The sequence below is a fragment of the Amphiura filiformis genome, chromosome 13, assembly GCF_039555335.1.
Source record: "Amphiura filiformis chromosome 13, Afil_fr2py, whole genome shotgun sequence".
Classification (NCBI taxonomy): domain Eukaryota; kingdom Metazoa; phylum Echinodermata; class Ophiuroidea; order Amphilepidida; family Amphiuridae; genus Amphiura; species Amphiura filiformis.
The window spans coordinates 59,947,982-59,969,171 of NC_092640.1; the positions used below are offsets into that span (position 1 = coordinate 59,947,982).

Genomic DNA, 21,190 nt, shown 5'->3' on the forward strand with positions numbered 1-21,190 from the left:
TTCATATCAATATGACTGAAGGCCAATTTCCTGTCTATAAAATAGCATCTATTTTTGTGTCTCAACTATTTAAAAATAGCAAAAAAGAAACTAAAATCAGCTGATTAATAAAACAATTATTAAATTGCTGTACTTTTATTTAATGTTTAATTTTCAATGTGAATTTGGACAATGAGAGCAGTATGTACCTTTTTTTTGAAAATTAGTTTTTACAAAACCTCATATAGCCTAAACCTTTGTAGTTTGTGGTTATTTGGTATGTCCTGTTCTGTGCTTTATAATAATAATAATTATATATATTGCTTGCAAATGATATGACATGAAACCATATAGCATTATCTTGAATTTGGGTGTGGCAGTCTAGTCCACAACTGGAAATTGATGGAGAACAGCCATTTTGATGCAGCCTGTATGTATAACATGACCATGACATTCTATGGAATAATTTTCCCAGTTCTTAAGGTGGTATTACACCACTTAATAAATTTGTGACTACTTCTGCATTTTTCTCAAAAAATAATAACACAATGGTAACAAAAGTTATGTATATTATAGGGGCAAGGAATCCAGTTACTACAATGGAATGTCAGTGACTCAAGACAAGCGGTATGTTATTTATGATAAGAAAAGAGGTACTAGAATGTACCTCATTTCTTAAAACATATATAATGAACCACTTGTCTTGAATCACTGAAATTTCAGTGAAGTAATTGGATTCCTTGTTCCTATAATATACATAACTTTTGTTACCAGTGTGTAGTTATTTTCTGAGAAAAATCAAAATTCCTTAAGGGACCGTTCATTATTTCCACCGGAGGGGGGGCAGGAGAATACATGGGGGTCAGATGGTTTTGTCAGGCAAAAGGGGGGGTCAGATGGTTTTTAGTTATTGAAAGGGGGGTCAGATGGTTTTCATCTCAAAAATCCTGGAGCTTCCGGGGGCTTCGCTCCCTGGACCCCCATCTGGAACATTGCCCCTGGACCCCTGCCCATTAGATTTGTGCTTTGCATGTCGGCCGACACTTTGGTCCTAGTCCGGACTTAAGTCGGGCCTCACCTGTTTTTCACCTGCCACGGTGTGAATTGACAGAAATTTGCACCAAAAGTAATTTATTATAACATTTTGAAAAAATGGGTCATTGGGTAAAAACAAAAAAAAAATGCAGAAAAATTCTAGATTTTGCTACTAATTTGCCAAATGTAACAATACAAATTTGCTGAAATAAGAGAATTTTGAACCATATTAAATATTAAATATACATGTACACTGCCATTTTCGTAATAGAGAATTAAGAATAATCAAACTGCTGCACAGTAATGCTGTGGTCAGACTCTTCTTTGTTCATCATCATCATCATCATCATCATCATCATCATCATCATCATCATCATTATCATAATACTAATAGAAATTCACCCTTTCAGAAATTATATTATGGTTGTGTGATGGACAAATGTTCCGGACAAATGTGCAGTGACTGCCACTTTTTAGCCCTAAAAGTGCAAATTTCCGCGCGCTTTGCGCGCATTTATTCCACTTTTGCACCATATTTTATCAGGAATATATCATAATTTTTAGCGCGCTTCGCGCGCATTTGTACCATAAACTTATTTTGTCACCAAAAGGTGCTGGATTCACTATACTTCAAGAATTTTTTCCTTTTTCCAACCCCATCCCCCCCAATATCAAAAAGAAATCTACGCCACTGTACATCACTGATTTATGTTAAGATGTCACAAAAAACTGTAGTTGTATGGATAATATCACTGTGGTTTGTTCAGGGACCTGTGGTATTGAAATACATGTACATGTATATGTAGCTGGAGCACAGGGTGGCAGTTTGAACCAAAAACTGTGTACATGCATGTGAAATAAATAATATTTTAGAAAAATAAATAAAACAAGTTAAAATACCCTGTGGGGTTCTACCTAGTTGAAGGTATATGAGGATGTGCCACGATTTTGGGGTCCTTTTCAGCGATTTTGGTATATTGATGGGTGGCTATTCATTAAAGACCAATATTTGGAGAAAAGTGCCCAATTACTGCAATTATGGTCAATTTTAGGAGAAAAAAAAAAAAAATTGGTATACTGATAGCCGGGTGGCAAAAACAGTAAAGGCATAATTGTTCAGCCTGATATGTGGCAGTGACGTGATGCGTTGAGGCAGCTGAACCATGCGCTCATCTATTGCGCGTCATTGCGCGTGTGCATACGTCAGCGCTTCAAGTGTCCACTAGCTACTTGAAGCTGTGCCTATTAAATGAAATGCACACTGACATTACTGCTACATGGTGATGAAAAATGGTACAGATGCGAGAAAGTCAGAATTCAAAGGTCTGTGTGGCACATCCCTGTAACCAAAATTACAAAGACCCCATGACTCCTCCGCAGCAATACTTTCTATTTTGGTTGGGGGGGGGGTCATATGATTTTCATGTAGCTCGGAGGGGGGGTCATATGGTTTTTATTATCAGAGAAGGGGGGGTCATATAGTTTTCGGCAGTGACTTTCTGTCTGCTCCGGCCCCCCCTCCGGTAGAAATAATGAACGGTCCCTAAGTTTACATTTTTACACTGTTGGAAACTGCTTATCCACAAAAAAAAACCACCCAAAAACCAAATCTGAATCAATACCATGTACATGTAGTACATTCATGTTACAAAACAACCAAATCTTCATTTTTTGACTCATTCTGTACATTGAAGTTTTAGGCAGGTGGGCCACTTGTTTTCTGAGGTGGATATCATACAAAAACATGTGGAGGAGTTAGGGTTATATATATTTATAAATATTAATAACCCTAACACGTACAAATCCAACAAGGAAAAACTGTTGCACATACATGCATCTTACGTGATGCCGTCAAGCAATCACTCTAAGTCATATATCACGGAGTCGCTGGCCCAGCCAGCAAAACCCTCGTAGCTAGAGGCCGCTGATCCTTTGGTTTGCACACGAGGGGTCTAAGGTTCTAAGTCCTGGGGACCATTTCACTAAACTTTTAACCATTCGTAACTCAAGTAACCATTCATAAAGTTACGAATACACAATACTAGGCGTAACTTTACGAAGGGTCTCTGTAGTAAACCCCTATTACTTACGAAGGGTACCATTCGTAAGTATGTTTTATGAAATGGAACTTACGAATCGTCGTAAGTTACGAATGATTTTGAGACTTACGAAGCTTCGTAAAGTTTAGTGAAATGGACCCCTGGGGTACCAAGTGACTTTTTTGTTCATCTTCTCTCCTTTTTGTTTGTTCTTTCCAATAGTAAAAAAACACATGGGGGAGTTAGGGTTAAAGTGTTAATGGCTATATACAAAATCAATGCTGTTCACAGGTATGCCGACACTGCAATAGAGGAAATGACCACTAGGTGAATATTATAAAATGGCTTAATCAAAAAGGACATAATTCGTTAACAAAAAGGTCCAAGCGTCAGAAAATTCAATTTAATTTAGATTTACCCACCCAAATTTAAAGCTTTTGTAATTTACTTTTATAAATTGATTTTCTCTGCAAAACCTGGATTATTTGCATCGAGGTATTCAAGGAAATGAGAGATTTCATGTAGATTTGTGTTAAATGTCCGAACCCCAAGGCTAATTTGACCTGTATTGAATGAACCGAGAGGGGCTTCTCAATATTTAGGTTTGCATTATTTGCGGTTCTGGCTTTAGACTCCTATATTTTTATCTGGCACCCCCAAAGACCCCATATTTTTTGTATTTGAAGATATTGGAGTGATGAGAATTTGCTGGATCAGTCTTCTGATGGCCTCTTGCTGTCTCTCCGCTGGTTACCAGTAAAACAAAGAATTGTTTATAAGATCATTCTGTGTGCATTTAAATGTGAAAATAACCAAGCTCCTAGAAATCGTTGCCAATGGGGGAGCAGCGTGGCACACTGGTTAAGGTCTTTGCCTTGGGTGCAAGAGGTCCTGGGTTCAATTCCTCGCAGGACCAAAAAAAATAATCTTCCGCTCTCCCCGTGGCTCATCTGGTAAAGGCAGGGCAGATGACCCATGATAAAAGACCTCGGGTTCCAATCAGGGTAACAAGCCCGATTGTTTGCTACACTTGGCTATGCTTGATGGTATACTTTTATAGACCCTATCAAATAAACCAAGTGGAATGGTATATCAATTGAAATGGCAGCCCTCTAAGTGTCAGAGGGACAGGTCTCTAGTTCTCTTCAACATCCATTCATACCTGTTTTATTTTGTTATCATGCAAATTGCTCCAAGGAGGCCTTTTGGTGGACACAATTTTATTTAAATGAAGATGAGTATTCAATAGAGTCTATACATGAAATGTTGTTTTCCTGTTAATGGAATTATGTGGGCTGAGTAAGACCTTGACTTTCAAGTTGTATCCTGTCACACTGAGCTAGAATTATGTAATGGGGAGTACTACAGCATCATACACTACTAAGCAATCGTAAGAAGCGTAGTTTCGTGTGAGATGTAACTTCCATCCCTTATGGGAAAAGTGATTGTCGATATCTGATCGATAAGTTGCTTGCATGCCATAGGATTTAAGTCACAAACAGTAGACTTCAAGGCAACATTGACATTACATCGCTAGCCAGGACATTTAAATTCCACAATCCCTGTGGAAGATTTTGGAAATATCTACCACAGGGGGAGTATTAATTACCAATGGAATGAACACATTGGGCAGCTCCGTTTGAATTTCATTTCTGTTAAAGATTAAACTGGAATCTTCTACAAAGAGAGTGTGAGTTTCAAATAAAGCTGCTAACATGTTTATTCCATTTGAAATTCATACTCCCCCTGTGAAAGATATTTCCATAATCTTCAACAGGGGTAGTGTGGATTTTAAATGGAACAGCCCAATGTTTTTAAATCATGTGCTGCGAGTGCTACTATGGTATGAGGTATGATAAGTCCTTGACATTCAAAAGTAGCATTTTTGTATATTTATATCTTGTCAGAATGATATTATGTCATGAGTACGTCCAGGAAGTCCTTGGCATTTGTTGTATAATTATCTTGTGGAGTCGGAGCAACAATGATGCAACTGTAGAGAAGTGATAGCTGCCATGCCCTCCATGTGTAAGATTGGTTAACCCGGTTTCTTAAACTAAACATGTTGAAAGTGTGAGTATGTGTAGGGTACTCCTCTCTCATGTGCATGAAGTCCTGGGTTCAATTCCGGGTAGTAGCGACTTGCTGAGGTACACATTGGCTAGGAAATAAAGTTCAAATTCAAATGGTAACAGATTTATATTATTAACTGACTATTGATTGAGCAGACTTTTGCTCTCCCCATGGTACATTGAAGGATGTCTCTGGCCATCACAACATTATGCCTTATATGGTAGAAAATTAATTATCAAGCACAAATCACATGTTTTTATTTAAAACGAATTAATACAGCCGTCTCTCAACACGCGATATTCAAAATTCCAGAGTGCCAAAATTATCCAGAGCAATGACGTCCTAGTAATACAATGAAGGCTGATAACAATTGAACACAAGTAACCATGACGTCATTGCACTGGACAATTTTGGCGTGGGAATTTTGAATATCGCGTGTTGAGAGCCGGCTGGTTATTCGTTTTTATGGTCAATATGAGTTTGTTACAAACAAACCTAGTGATTTGTGCTTGATAATTGTTTTTCTAACATGTAAGGCATAAATGTTGTGATTGCCCAAGTCACCCTTTAAGGGATCCAAAATGAGCGTTTATTGCGTTTCGACAGTATTTTTGTGGGACATGAGAGCACCTCAGACCTATCGAATTGCATTCTGAATCTGAAGCATGTCTTTCTGATATCAAATAATTTTCATTTTTAAAAATCACAATATAATACAAATTTTATGACAAATTATAAAAATTTGATATTTTTCAAATTTTGATATATAACAGTCCTCGAAGTAAATTATATAAATCTAATGATATATTCTTAAAGTGTATGTAGCAGGGAGGAAAAGCCGACGGTCAATTGAAAATTTTGACCTTTCATATTGAAGATATGGATTTTTTTCCCAAAAGACCTAATTTTTTTGGTGTTTTGGGAAAAAATCCATATCTTCAATACGAAAGGTCAAAATTTTCAATTGATCGTCGGCTTTTCATCCCACCTACATACACTTTAAGTATAAATCATCAGATTTATAAAGTTTACTTCAAGTACTGTTAAATATCAAAATATCAATTTTTAATGATTTGCCATAAAATGTGTATTAAATTGCGAATTTCAAAAAATCAAAATTATTTGATATCAGAATGACATTCTTCGTATTCAGAATGCAATTCGATATGTCTGATGTGCTCTGATGTCCCAAAATAAATACTGTCCAAATTCATACCCCAGCCCTTAAGCAGTAGGCTAGCTATTCCAGTTGAAATCCATACACCACCTGTGGGAGTCATGTTCTTAATCTTCCACACAGGGAGTGTGGTGTATTTCAAATGGGGTTACCTGAATGAGTGAATCCATTTGAAATCTACATCCGTGTAGGTTAAAGTCATGTCTTCCGTAGGGGGTGTATGGATTTCAACTGGAATAGCCCAATATACAAATGAATCATGAAAGTACTCCATCATTTGGAGGGGACTTTACAGGGCCAAATTGGTCCTGTATACAGAGAGTCATGATACATGTATCTTCAGCTTAAATCTTTGGCTTATAGTTGGGTTTTAGTTGCTTAAGAAAACAGTTTAGGTTATGATGTCGACATTTATAGAATGTAGCATATGTCATTCTTACTCAATCTTATGCAGTTTTTCCAGTAACATGACAGATGATATAACATTGCAATATGCATGAAGTCAGCATTTTTATGTCCTAATTGTCACATAAACTTTATTCTGTAAAGTGTGATATTTTTAAAAAAATTCACATTTTGGAGAAAATCCATGTTTCTTCAACATGAAATTTTTGTGATTTTCTACATTTCCTGAGAGGTCTAATAGGAAGAAAACATATTTGTGTGCATGCAAATTTCGGGAATCAGCTGCATTGGCGATATTCGTGAAATTTTCAAATGTGCGAACATTTCATTCTTTACAGTAGTTGCTGTCAGAGTTGGTGCACCTGTATTATGTCTTTTATAAGGGACGCACCATTAGACTTCAAGGGGGTGGGGAGGAAGTTTTTGAAAAAAAAAAAACTTCCCCCACTACATGAGCAAAAAAAAAAAACTTTCCCTACCAACACTAAAAAAAAAAAAAAAAAACCTTTCCTCACCAAACTTTATAAATGCATGAAAATTAAAAAAAAAAAAACTTGTCGCCTTTGGCGAAAAAAAAAAAAACTTCGCCGCCTTTGGCGGCGAAAAAAAAAATCTTGCCCCGACCCCAAATTCCTCCACCCCCCCCTTGAAGTCTAATGGTGCGTCCCTAACATGCTTAGACATTCATGTTGTATAACTTTTCCAAGGTTGATAACTATTCAGAACTTTATATAATATTTAAAACAATTTCCAGTGAGACCTGATTTCTTTCCTTGTCACTTGAAAAAACGTAAAGGGCAAGGATGTTTTTGTGTGTGATTGATAGTGTGTAATGATGTGACACATTCAATGTTGTGAATATGTGACTATAAAATAATGTACATCCAGCACTTTTTGGAAATTAATGCCCTGAAAGCAAAAACTATTTGGGACCTTATTTAAACCATTTATAACATTACATAGGTTTGTGCATATAGAGATGTGCGTATCTGATGTGCCTCCTTCTAAGGGGCTGTGCAATAATTATGAGCCCTGGGGAGGGTAAAATTGGGGGGGCAAGAATTTTTGGCGAGCTGAAAGGGGGGAAGCAATTTTTGGCCAGCCGAGAGGGGAGGCAAGCAATATTTGGCACACATTCATGGGGCGCCTTTTAAATAAAACACTCTAGGAAAACAGCACGGAAGCGCTTTAATAGGCCTATGCAAATGTTCCTGCTTCGCTCGCTGCAACATATATCTAGACCATTTAAGGTTTGCAAATTGGGATCCCAAAATTTGGCATGTGTAAGGGGGGGGGGGAAAGCGATTTTTGGCAGGCCGAGAGGGGGGGGGCAAGCGATTCTTGGCGAGCCGTTCGAAAATTTCCCCCCATGGGGCTCATAATTATTGCACAGCCCCTTACAATGTATATCTTCAGAAAATGTTGAAAAATGAGGTTATATACCCTAACCCCTCTCTGTAGCTCACATCCTCAAACCATTAACGGTTTTTTAACTCTTGTTCAGTATTATTGACTTTTTGAGAACATGACAACACGCCGACACACTGAGCAACACAGCCCCACGGAAGACCAGCTCAAGGGCTGATCTGGGCTTTCCCGTGTATAAATTAAATTAAAATGAAATGAAATGAGGACATTTTGACTTTTAAAAATGTCACCATTTTTTGCAGGTCCTCGGACATATAAGCAATACAAGTGAGTGTGCGGGGCATGATTACAAAATTGTTTCGATGATCAGCTACCAAAATGACTTTGATGATGACCTGCTACCAAAATGATTTTAACGGGACAAGCACATGAAAATTTGCAAATTTTAATCTTAAACTGGTCGAATTAGATTAATTTTGGCATAAAACAGGCTGAAGGGAAGGGCACATCAAAATTTTGTCTTGGTATTTTGAGCCACAGACAGTGGCAACTTGCTCCTCCCCTGCCACTTGCCCCCTGATCAATATGCCTATATGCATTACTTGCATATATGCCAAACAAATGCATTTTCAAAGTTTGCCAAGGCAAAAAAAATGGTTTGTCCTTCCTTCAGCCAAAAACTCTCAAGTGCTATGTGTTTTTCTTGGTTTTTTTTAGTAAAATAAGGTTATACACACACACCCCCACACACACACAATTTTGTTTTCATTGTATTTTTGGCCAACCTTTTTACAATTGTTCCCCAATTTAAAAAAAACCCATAAAAACATGAAGAAAAAAGCATTCGTGCTAATTTTAAAACCTATGTGTGGGAAGTAGAGACAGACCCTTTTTTTGGCCTTAGCACTTGGCACAAATAATCTGAGGTGCACTAGTTTAATTCCCCTCCTTATCAAGGGAACATGCAAACATGGCTGTGTGCAGACTTTCCTACAATCCCAAGGAAAAATAGTTGGCACACTTAAATATAATATGTTTCAAATGAGGATACTATATCACAACTGTGCAGTTGAGTAATATTGTCATGAATTTGAAGCAGACATCACACCCATGACACCTCCTTTTTATGCAGGACTTCCATTCTCCACCCCATCAATCAATATTGAGGGGTCTTGCATGTCTGGTGTCAATATGGCTATACTGAACATTCAACATTGTATGGGGGGGGTAAGCAATTGATGTTAATAACATATTTCCTTGATTGTACATGCAGTTTTATAATTTCTTAAGGCACAACACAATAGGTTTAGCATATTATTTGTAACCTGTAAAAAGTGCATGTTTCATGCAAAATGCATGGGTCCCTACAGAATGTATAAGCATCAAGGGTGGATCCAGCTCTCTTTACATGCCCAAATTTGATGGCAAATGTGATTCTATTGGCTACTCAGGGGGTGGAAATTTTACACCCATTTTTAGGGGGAGGATGGGGCAGGCGAACACCCCCTCGATCAGCCCTTGATAAGGATCATGCATACTGAGTCAGTCTCTTTACAAAATGGAGCAAGGTTTCATACAAAATATATGGACTGTGCAAATTATATGTCATCATTGGGCTATTACATTTGAAATCCAAACATCCCTTTATGGCAGACATGATCTTAATCTCCCACACAGGGGGTGCATACTTCAAATGGAATCACTCATTCAGGTATCCCTATTTGAAATTCACACTCCCTGTGTCACTGTGTGAAAGATTAAGGCCATGTCTTCCATAGAGAGTGTATGAATTTCAACTGGAATACAATGGCGATGTCACAATATAGGAGAAAATGTGTGTACTTCTCCATACTTGCAAATTCATTGAGGCATGTGTCATATTCATACATGTAAGTCATTTAACATGATCGATATCATAGAGCATGTTAAGACCATGCTTTCCTAGCTCTCAAAGTGAACTATGGATCTTGTTATAAGTTTGATGCAAATTTACTTGGATGTTAGATTAAGGTAGTGCTGAGACATAAGTATCGGTTTGGCTGTAAAACCTTGCTGCTACAATCAAAATTTTAAAAAGCAAGGAAAATCGAACATAATTATGGGAAGAGGTTGAACTATGTAAGAAAAAGCAAAATTGAACATTTATTGGAAAAACAGTCGAAAATGTTTGGAATTGCATGGCAGCTATGTACTTTCAGAAATAGACCTATATTGTGGGAAAGTGAACCCATATTCTCAAAACATCATTCACTTATAATTTCCAATTGCACAAGCAATTGGCTATATACACTGTATTCCAGTCTAAATCCATACACCCTCTAAAGGAAGACCTTTATCATGTGAATTTCAAATGGGGTTACCTGAACAGGTGACACCAATTGAAATCCACTCCCCCTGTGTGGGAGTTAAGGTCATGTCTTCCATAGGGGGTGTATGATTTTATCCGGAATAGCCAATTGTTTCATGGCTTTTGGAAAATGAAAAATTAAACCACAATATTTGAAAATTGATTAAACTATTTTTTGAAATGGTCAGTATCTCCTTAAGGTGGTACTATACACCCCGTGATATATTTTATGACTAATTTTGCGTTTTCCCAAAAAATAGCTTCACACTGGTAACAAAAGTTATGTATATTAGGAATCCAATTACTTCACTGAAATTTCCGTGAGTCAAGACAAGTGGTTCATTATAATATGTGTACATCCATATCAAAACGATGCACTTGTCGGCTGCTACATGTGTCTCATTTCACATAATAGTTAGGAATAAAAACCAGACTCGTCTTCAAAGTGGAGGTCACTTCAAATCATCCCAAGTCACATGGTTTAGGAATACAGAGAACATTCCTTATACAATTTGAATTAGGGATGATTTGAAGTGACCTACACTTGATATGAGTCTGGTATTTATTCCTAGCTATTATGTGAAATGAGACACATGTAGCAGCCGACAAGTGCATCGTTTTGATATGGATGTACACATATATGTTATGAAATGAGGTATATTCTAGCAGTACCTCTTTTCTTATCATAAATAAAATACCACTTGTCTTGAGTCACTGAAATTCCAGTGTAGTATCTGGATTCCTTGCCCCTATGATATACATAACTTTTGTTACCAGCGTGTTGTTATGTTTTGAGAAAAATGCAAAAATAGTCACAAATTTATCAATGGGTGTAGTACCACCTTAAATTAAAAATATCTATCTATTTAGGTGTCAAAGTTGTCATTACTTTGATTCAATTAACACAAGAGTCTTAGGCTTAAGATTTCCCCCATGATGTCATGAGTCAGCAGCTGGCGGCTCTATACTAAGTCAAGTTCATGCTTAGTGAAGCATGACATGGTGGTCAGCCCTTGTGCCGCCTATGTATGTGTGAGGGTCAGTTCTGTATCTATTATAGCCCATGGCAAGATTGGCCATACATATGGGACAGTTGGATGAAAGGTCATCAATACTCCGGATTCCAATCCGTAAAGCATGAAATATTTCATGCATGAAAAATCTCGCGAATGTCGCAAGCACAGTTGATTCACAAATTTGTTATGCATGCAAATATAAATTGGTTCGTTCTATATAGGGCTTGCAAAGGAATTTATATGAATTTGCGAACATTTCTTATCGCAGAAACGTGGGTTCTCTCCAAAACACGAAATTTTAATGCGCAGTGAAAATATGTGTTTTAGAGTATTTTTTCTAACTTGAAGTAATGAACTAGATGGTTTAATAAATAGGTAAGATTTGGATGTGATTTGAATGACACATATCAATGCATGCACAGTTTTATTTTAGCGGAACAATGAATGGCCATGAAATTAGAGGGCAATGAGATAAAACACCAAAATTAAACTGCAAATGTGTTGATATAATGTCATTTGAACATCAAAAACATCATATCCATCAGTAATATGCTCATTGATAAAAGTGGTTCAAATGCTTAAAATGTCAAACAACAACCAGTAACTCCCATATAACCAAAGTCAGAAAAACATCCATGTTAATTTTAAAATAAGGTAACTAAGGTGGTGCCCCAGGTAGGTGCCTACACTATGGTATGAACCAATCATAGGCCACTTGGAGTTTGATTGACAGGAATGTCAGAGGAGACCTATAGTTTTTTTTAAATTTTGGACTTTAATAATTATAGTGGCCTTAAAAACCTAACAGGGAATTAATCTTGCCACATAGCTACACAGAAAATTTGCCACATGCAAATATTCTGAGTGTGGCACATAAATATATGCGCTTATGGATCATGTGTCTGTGTCGTTACTAAATGCACAGGGCTCACTATTCCATTTCACATCATGAATGATGGGCAACTTTCTATTTCTAGCTGAGGTGTTGTTAACGTATACTAAGTACTCTCCTTAATAAATAAAACCTGGTATTTCTCATTGTTTTGTATGTTTAATAGGTTTGGAGACACATCGTCATGGTCAGCAAGTAGTACCCCAACCAGCCATCCCAGGATGGTGCCACCCCCGGGATATCGTCTACCCCCACACCCAGGGGGCCTGCAGGAAACAAGCTTCAGGTAAGTTTTAATCACCCTATCCCCCCCACCTAGTGGAAAACCAGAGCAGGTTTTGATACCGATTTAGTTGCCCAACTCTATAATGACAATCTCAGCATCTCCATCTTCGGGACTCAGGGAATGAGAAACAAGTTGAGATCAGGCAAGTTTCAATCATTCTCACCCCACGTCGCCCCATTCCCCTCACCCAGGGAAAGGTAAAAACATGGTTCAGCTGCCCATCAATGGACCACAGAACACCAAGCCACTAACAACAATCTCTGCATCCTCCGAGGGCACTCGACTTTGGAAGTGACGGGATGTGCGGACAGCAGTTCGAAACTAGGGGTCTATCGGTGAGAGCCTAGACACCAAAAAAGGGGGGTCTTTCAGTGAGAAGGTTCCAAAAAAGGGGTCTCTCCGTGAGACTGGCGAAATTCTGACCAAAAAAGGGAGTCATTCAGTGAGACTGGGAAAAATTTTGGGTCAAGGTATAAAAGTTGATAAAAAAATTTCAAAAATTTGAAAAAATGTGAAATTTTTTGAAAAATAATGAAAAAATGGGGTCATTCAGTGAGAGATTATCAGAATTTCCTCATAAAGTTTTGAAAAAAGGGGGTCCTCTTGGTGAAAGGAAAACAAACAAGGGGGTCATTGGGTGAGAAGGAGTTCAGTAAAACAAAAAAGGGGGTCATTGGGTGAGAGCGAGTTGAAAAATGGGGGTCAATGTGGCTGCACATCCCCGTCACGGGGTGCATCCTCACTTTCAGGACTCGGAGAAAGATAATGAAATTTTAGATCAGGTAAATTTCAATCATCCCCATCCTTTGTTGCCCTATTCCCCTCACCCAAGGGAAACTGAGAACAAGTGTCTGATATGATTCAGTTGCCCAACCCTTGAACAATAATCTCTGTCTCTTCTCCTTGGGTACTCGGAGAAAGAGAAATACGTTTTAGATCAGGTTCAGTTGTTGTGAAACCTGGATAACAAGTTCCCTTCTCACCCGTGGGAGCGGTGCCCCCGGGGCGGTACCAACAAGATGCAGTTGTGTTCAATTACCGTACCCTCAAGATAAGAACTGTCACATGACTTGAGGAACTACAGGCAATTCTGAGATGATGACAGGGTTCAAAAAAAAAAAAAAACCCTGTTGCATCATTAGAGCCTAAATTTGTCAAGGTTCAAGTTCTAAGGTCCTCTGTAATTCGAAGGCTGGTCAGTGCTAAGATTCACTATAATCCGAAAGTTTGCTAATACATATAACTATAACTATAACCCTAATCCTAACCCTTACCTTTGGACTAGCAACTCCTTTTCATTTTTTCATGGACCTTTCAGACTAGCGAATTGTAGGGACTACTCTCATAGGGTAAAATAGTGAGATTCCACTATTTTATTGGTCGCTTACAGTGATCATACCAATGGAACACTCACTTCAAGAATGTTGAGTGTGAATTTTATTCCATATTCACTATCTTGAAAGGCTCACTTTTGCCCAGTATTTTGTGTGTTGTGGGATATGTATATGAGAGCATATCAGACACACCAAATAGCATTCTGAATATGAGGAATGATGTCCTTCTGATATCAAATAATTTTGACTTCCAGGGTGATTAGCCACCAAACTATGTTTTGTTTCTTACTGTAAAATGATGCATAATTATTTTAGGCCTATAAATATTTCAATTGGGTTATAAGAAAAATTCATCTGATACCAAAATTGGCATTCTGATGGTGTACATTGTAAAGTGAGGGATGAGGCTGTCAATTGGGTCTCCAATCTTTAATTTGTTAATGTGTCGGTCAAGATGTTTTGACACAACTGTTACTTGTCTAGGGATAAGTTCAAGCCTTGTAAGTTCAATTGAATATTCTGAGAACTCCCTTATTGTAGGCAAGTCGGATATTTTTATGAATCATACCAGGTTACATCAGGGTGGGGTTTTGTATACATAAGAAATTAAGAATCACACCTAGACAAGGCCGCCATTTTTGTGCGTTGTCATACGTCAGACTGGTTTTCAATCATATCTTATATACAGACCTTCATCTGTAACAAGCTCATCTGTGAGGACAAAGTTCTTCCACTTCAATATGTTTGCACATTCAACCATTGAACTTTGCTTATGTTGGGTTCAAAAAACTCATACTCCACAATTTGAGGTCAATGTTTTTAGCTGCGGGTAGCAGCTCTATAAGTCACCATGTCTCTCCGTTAGTCCGTTAGTCTGTTAGTCCGTCCGTCCGTCCGTCCGTTAGTAACAAACGCTAAAAGATGCTGTTACATCAACATCGTTTGTCGCATGGCTATGGTACTTGGTGAGGGGAGGGCCTATACCGCCCCATACTGGAAAAGAGTTTGGTACTTGGTGAGGGGAGGGCCTATACCGCCCCATACTGGAAAAGAGTTTCGTCCCGAAATATGCTAATTAGGTCATTAAAGGGGCATTACACGATTTTCAACAATTTCTAAAAAATGCTGTTACGTCAACATCGTTTGTCGCATGGCTATGGTACTTGGTGAGGGGAAGGCAGGTACCGGCCCCATACTGGAAAAGAGTTTAGTCCTGAAATATGCTAATTAGGTCATTAAAGGGGCATTACACGATTTTCAACAATTTCTAAAAAATGCTGTTACGTCAACATCGTTTGTCGCATGGCTATGGTACTACTTGGTGAGGGAGAGGGCCAATAGGGCAATTAAGGGAAATTTGGGAAAAGTGGGGAACATGAAATTGGGGGGAATGGGGGAAATTCAGGGCAATTTTGGGGGAATTAATGGAAATTGAGGGAAATTCAGGTGAATTAATTGATCTTGTGGGCAATTAAGGGAAATTGAGGGGAATTGGGGGAAATTGAGGGAAATTTGGGGAAATTGAGGAGAATTAAGGGAAATTGAGGGAAATTCAGGTGAATTAAGGAAAATTTGGGAAAATAGAGGGAAAATGAGGGGAAATTGGGAACATTGAGGGAAGTTAAGGGAAATTGAAGAGAATTAAGGGAAATTCTGGTGAATTAAGGAAATTGACAAGAATTAAGGAAATTAGGGATTTAACACTTGATGTCAAGGCGCTTTTTTCCCGAAAATCGTGTGGACATCAAAAGTGTCCGAAATCGGTTTCGAACACTTTCGATGTCAAGACGCTTTTTCCCGAAAATCGTTTGGACATCAAAAGTGTCCGAAATCGGTTTCGAACACTTTCGATGTCAAGACGCTTTTTCCCGAAAATCGTTTGGACATCAAAAGTGTCCGAAATCGGTTTCGAACACTTCGATGTCAAGACGCTTTTTTCCGAAAATCGTTTGGACATCAAGCGTGTCCGAAATCGGTTTCGAACACTTTCGATGTCAAGACGCTTTCTTTCGAAAATCGTTTGGACATCAAACGTGTCCGAAATCGGTTTCGAACACTTTTGATGTCAAGACGCTTTTTCCGAAAATCGTTTGGACATCAAAAAGTGTCTGAAATCAGTTTCGAACACTTTTGATGTCAAGACGCTTTTTTCCCGAAAATCTTTTGGACATCAAAAGTGTCCGGAATCGGTGTCCGAACACTTTCGATGTCAAGACGCATTTTCCCGAAAATTGTTTGGAAATCTAAAGTGTCCGAAATCAGTTTCCGAACACTTTTGATGTCAGGACGCTTTTTTCCCGAAAATCGTTTGGACATCAAAAGTTTCCAAATTTGGTTTCCGAACACAATTTTTCAACTCAATTTTGATTTTTTTTGGTGTGGATGGAAATACCCTTTCTGGCATTATTTTAAGATGAGCGCCCTCAAAGGTTAAGCTCACAGAGGGGTTACAGGTCAAAATAGGGGTCAAACTTGAACCTGCTTCAAAGACACCAACACTGCAAAATTGAATTCCTTGTCCCGCAGCGACCGCTACGGATCCGACGGTACTCGTTTTAATATAAGTAGCAGAACTTTGCCACTGGCATTGAGGCCATTGGCTCATAGTCAAATTTATCTTGCTATTATTATGGTCTGGTTTGTGTCTATTTTCAGTCATGATTCTCCAGGCAGTGGGCGTTATCAATCTCCAATACGACCTGCAAGGGGGTATCAGTCTCCTGGACAACATTCAAGAGGGTATCAGTCTCCAGGTCAGCCGGCAAGGGGGTATCAATCTCCAGGACAGCCTGCAAGAGGTACAAAGTGTTTAAATTAAGTGTGTGTGCAAACATACCCCCTCCCTCCACACACCCCACACACGCACACACACCTACAAACGCATTAAACAAATCCAACATAAACAACACACAAAGGGCAACTGGGCAACTCCAAGCAGAGATCCTAAAGGAGGATTTCTGGTACAAGTGGCCCATTTAGCTTGAAAATATATATGATTTGAGAGGAACCAAAGGAACCAAACTTGATGAATTCCTGTTTGGATCTGCAACAGAAAGTTCTTAGCCAAAATTATTTGCAAGAATCCTCCTTGTGGTGAAAAAAACACAAAAAAGAAAGAAAATTCAGAAAAACACAGCACCAATGAAGAAATTGGTACCCTCAGAGGAAAATATTTACCCTTGGAATTCTAAACCTACCTTGGATAATGCTAAGGTAAAATTATAGTATGCCTCAAATCTGCCATACATGTTCACTTTGCGATGTGCATTTACCTCTATATTTCGGTAAACAATATGAAAGCATTTTGTTGGAAGATTGTGCGATTCCAATTTAAATTAGTGACAAATTTTCATTATGTGTATAAGAAGGTCAATTTCAAGTATCTCATACTTGTTTTGGACGGGTTTGAGTCAGGAGTGGATTTGAAAATCTTTACAAGCTTGAGAAAGCATATATGTGTACATCCATATCAAAACGATGCACTTGTCGGCTGCTACATGTGTCTCATTTCATATAATAGCTAGGAATGAATACCAGACTCATCTCAAGTGGAGGTCACTTCAAATCATCCCCATGTCACATGGTTTAGGAAAACAGATAACATTCTTTAAGCATGTGACTTGGGGATGATTTGAAGTGACCTCCACTTGTGATGAGTCTGGTATTTATTCCTAGCTATTATGTGAAATGAGACACATGTAGCAGCCGACAAGTGCATCGTTTAGATATGGATGTACACATATTACCATATTCATTCCAGTAACCGCCCATGCCCCTATAAGCGCCCACCCAATGATGATGGATGAATATTTTGCCCTTTTTTACGTATTGTAGGCCTAAACAATGTAAAAAATAAGCACTCATCCAAAATGACTTTGTTAAGTGTCCTAGGCAGTTAAAGAAGTCAGGGATGTGAGAGTTCCTCTTTTCAGATGATTTCCTCTTTTTTTGTTGCCAAAATTTATGTGTTTTTCTTTTATTTTCAGCCCATATTTGGCGTTTTTACCCTGATTTTACGCTGTTTTTAGTGCTTTTCCTCGTTTCTGGTCTGTGGCCTCTCACACCCCTGAGAAGTATTTCGTGATCCCAGCATCCTCTTTTTATGACATATGTCTGTAGATATCCACAAAAAAAGCTTATTCCTAAAATTTCAGTTGATTCTGATTTTTGCGTTTGCGAGTTATGCATGATTATGCGTATTACACTGCTCCATAGACAATGTGTTTCACAGTATTTTTGCTGAACGAATTAATCTGCATGTATGTATAGTCAGAGGTTTCCAGTGGTATAAATATATCAACTTTTTGTGAGAAAAGTGGAGGGATGATGCTGTGGATCATGAAATGCCCTTTTAATGGAATGAATACGGTACTATTTTTTCTTGCCTTATGCAATTCATCCCTCTCCACACAAACACACATACACAATTGATAAAGTCAACATACGTGTCACTAATCTTGAACGTAACATTAAAGAAACATGATGCAAATTGAGTCTTCCTGAATTTTTTCCCGTGACGGTCATGCGGTTTGATTTCCATCTGGAAGTAATGAATTGTAGAGGTGCTGCACTAAAATAGGAAACACACAATGAATGGAAGTTTTCTTTTAATGCAAATTACACATAGGTCCGTTGAAAAAAGGTAAATTAATCAAGCAAAGTGGTATATGGTTATTTTGAAATTAAAATTTAAGCCATGGGATAGATATGTTCTATTTAATAGCCAAACATGGTGAAGCATCCCTGTATTAGGGGTCTTTGTGGAAATGTGGGAACGTGATATACTTCATGAGTGCATTTGGAGGCTCTTTGGTTCAAAATTGGCATGTAAATTTCAATAGCCTGGTTTAGAGGAGGGGTGCCTTTACAAAAAGAAATCCAGAAGTCTGAAAAAGTGGCTAGTTTTTCATTGGTTTTTAACCAAATTTGTGAGGATTCAGAATTTGGCAAATTACCAGAATTTTCAGAAAATTAGTATAATATTTGGGGTTTTTTTGGTTAAAATTGTGTATATTTTCAGGTAAGTTTCCAGAATCCCAGCTCAACGTCCCCACCCAATCCAAAATCAAGACCCCCTGGGGTAGCTGTATTATAATAATAACACTTAATCGTTCAATAAAGTTTCTGGATTATCAATATCTTGTGCCCCTTGGTGAACTATAGTAGTTAGGACAGTCACTTTGCAATATTGAGGTCCCTGGAGGTTGCATTCCGGTGCGTCAACTTTAATAGAAAACTTTTATTCCTTTTTTTGGATTAGGAAATGATAAATCTGTTAGTTCAAAATACTGGTCTTGTGGTTTGCACTGACATTTTGCTAAATGACAAAGGTTGCATTCACATTGTTGGATGTACGCCTGGTAGAACTTGGTCAGTGCAAGTTGCTAGGAGTAGTGGTAGGTGCAGCCAGGTGTAGTAGCAGTGTGAACGATGATCAGCTTATGTTCCGCCAAGCGTAAAACCGGTGGTGGTGACAAAGGTCAGGAGTAGCGAGCTAGGTGTAATCTCCACCAGACATATTTTGCAATGTGAATGCTGCTACACCTAGTATCCGGTGTAAGTGGGACCCTTTTTGTTTGTTCGGAAGCTAAGAAATTGCATTCACATAGTTGAAAAAGGTCACTGAAACACAGGAAGTGGTAGCTGATGTTTACGCCGACCAGAAGTGAATGATTGGAGGAACTGGTCGGCATAGTGTTTGGAGTAGGCTTGGTGTGGACACATGGTAGGAGTATGGAAAATATTTGTGAAATATTTATTGCTGTTAGCGTAAATTTACGCTGGGTGTAACTCAAAATGTGAACACGACAAATTGGGAGGCTTACAGAGTACACTTACTGCCATGCTTTGTCCAGCTATTTCAAGATTCCCTAAAAATGCTATATGTGACCCGGCAGCACAAATGAGCCGTAAATTCCCTAAATTGTATTCTGAGTTACGGTGTAAAATGTGTACGAAGGTCGTATTCATCGGTAACTTAAGCTGGCCCGACATCTGTCTCATTTTGATAGTCAAAAACTAATCAATAATCCTATTGTTGAAGTGGATAATAAGCTTCTACCTTAGATGGCTACAGAGCTTTTAATAGCTCTGGTCTTTGTTTGCTTTTGCTAAATCCTGTTCAAGTGGTGGGTTACCAGGCATTGTATTTTGTACAGGTATGCATAACCAACAATTAACAATGAGAGAACTTTCTTAAACCTTGTTGACTTGGGGATGATTTGAAATGACCGGCAATTATGACTGTTTGATATTTATTGCCAGCAATGTGGAAAAAGAGACACATGTAAAAACGTAAAAAGCTATAATTTTGTTGAAGGAGCAAAGTTTAACAAACCATAACCCCACTTCTGGATATCGTTTGAAGTCAAATGATATACCATTTTTATGATGTTTATTTTTTAAACACGAAATAAAACAAAATTGACCGGGGGAGGAATTTACGGCTCATTCGTCGTGAACGGTCACATATATGTTGCCTTTCAAACAGTAAGATGGAATAACAGGGTGTGACCTTTTACTTGTGTCTTTTATTCTTTATTGCAAGACAAATCAAATAAAACAGATAAAAATAAAATAACAATACAAAACACAATAAAACAACTTGAATTTACTGTTTTAAAAAATGTTACTTCTACTAAGTATGTCTTTAATTATCTTAAGATCTTATAACACTGGTTAATTTTATTTTACTAGTTACTCTACTGTTCAATATGTCTTCGCTATTTTGAATTATAAATAATTGCTTCACTATTTTGATTTTTGATTTACTACTCACTATTTCACTGTTTTTGTTTGTTTGTTTTTTCTCATCTGGTCATGTGACCAGTCATGTGATTGCAAGAAGTTGTATAGAACAGCTGCTACATGCACAGTCAAATTGTTTGTACTATCCCATTTATACCATGGTTTCTGAATTCAACAGTTTTACTTAAATTAGAACAATACAAATATGTAAAATGCAGTAAATGAAGAGCTTACTTCCAAACTGTGTTAAAGCCATATTATAACATTTGCTGAGGAGAATGCCCTCAACATTTTGGTTTTTACACGATTGTAATGTACTTTAGTCAATAAAGATACTCTGCAAAAATCAAGACTTTAGGTGCTGTAGTTTTGTCAAAATCCGAGATTTTGAATAAAACGATGGAACCGGTGTTTTATTATTACGATGGAAATATTAGTCAAACATGTATGCACAGTACGTACACGGCGTACATACACACCCAGAGGATCGTA

At 37.9% G+C, this 21,190-nt stretch overlaps 1 protein-coding gene across 3 annotated transcripts in view; it reads left to right on the top strand.

Moving 5' to 3' along the window:
- LOC140168593 (epsilon-sarcoglycan-like) overlaps positions 1–21,190 on the top strand; it is a 189,333-nt gene that overhangs the window by 158,693 nt on the left and 9,450 nt on the right. For all 3 annotated transcript variants that reach the window (XM_072191995.1, XM_072191996.1, XM_072191994.1), the window contains exons 10-11: positions 12,498–12,617; positions 16,607–16,749. In XM_072191995.1, coding sequence (XP_072048096.1) covers positions 12,498–12,617; positions 16,607–16,749 — 263 coding nt within the window. The remainder of the gene's footprint in view (positions 1–12,497; positions 12,618–16,606; positions 16,750–21,190) is intronic.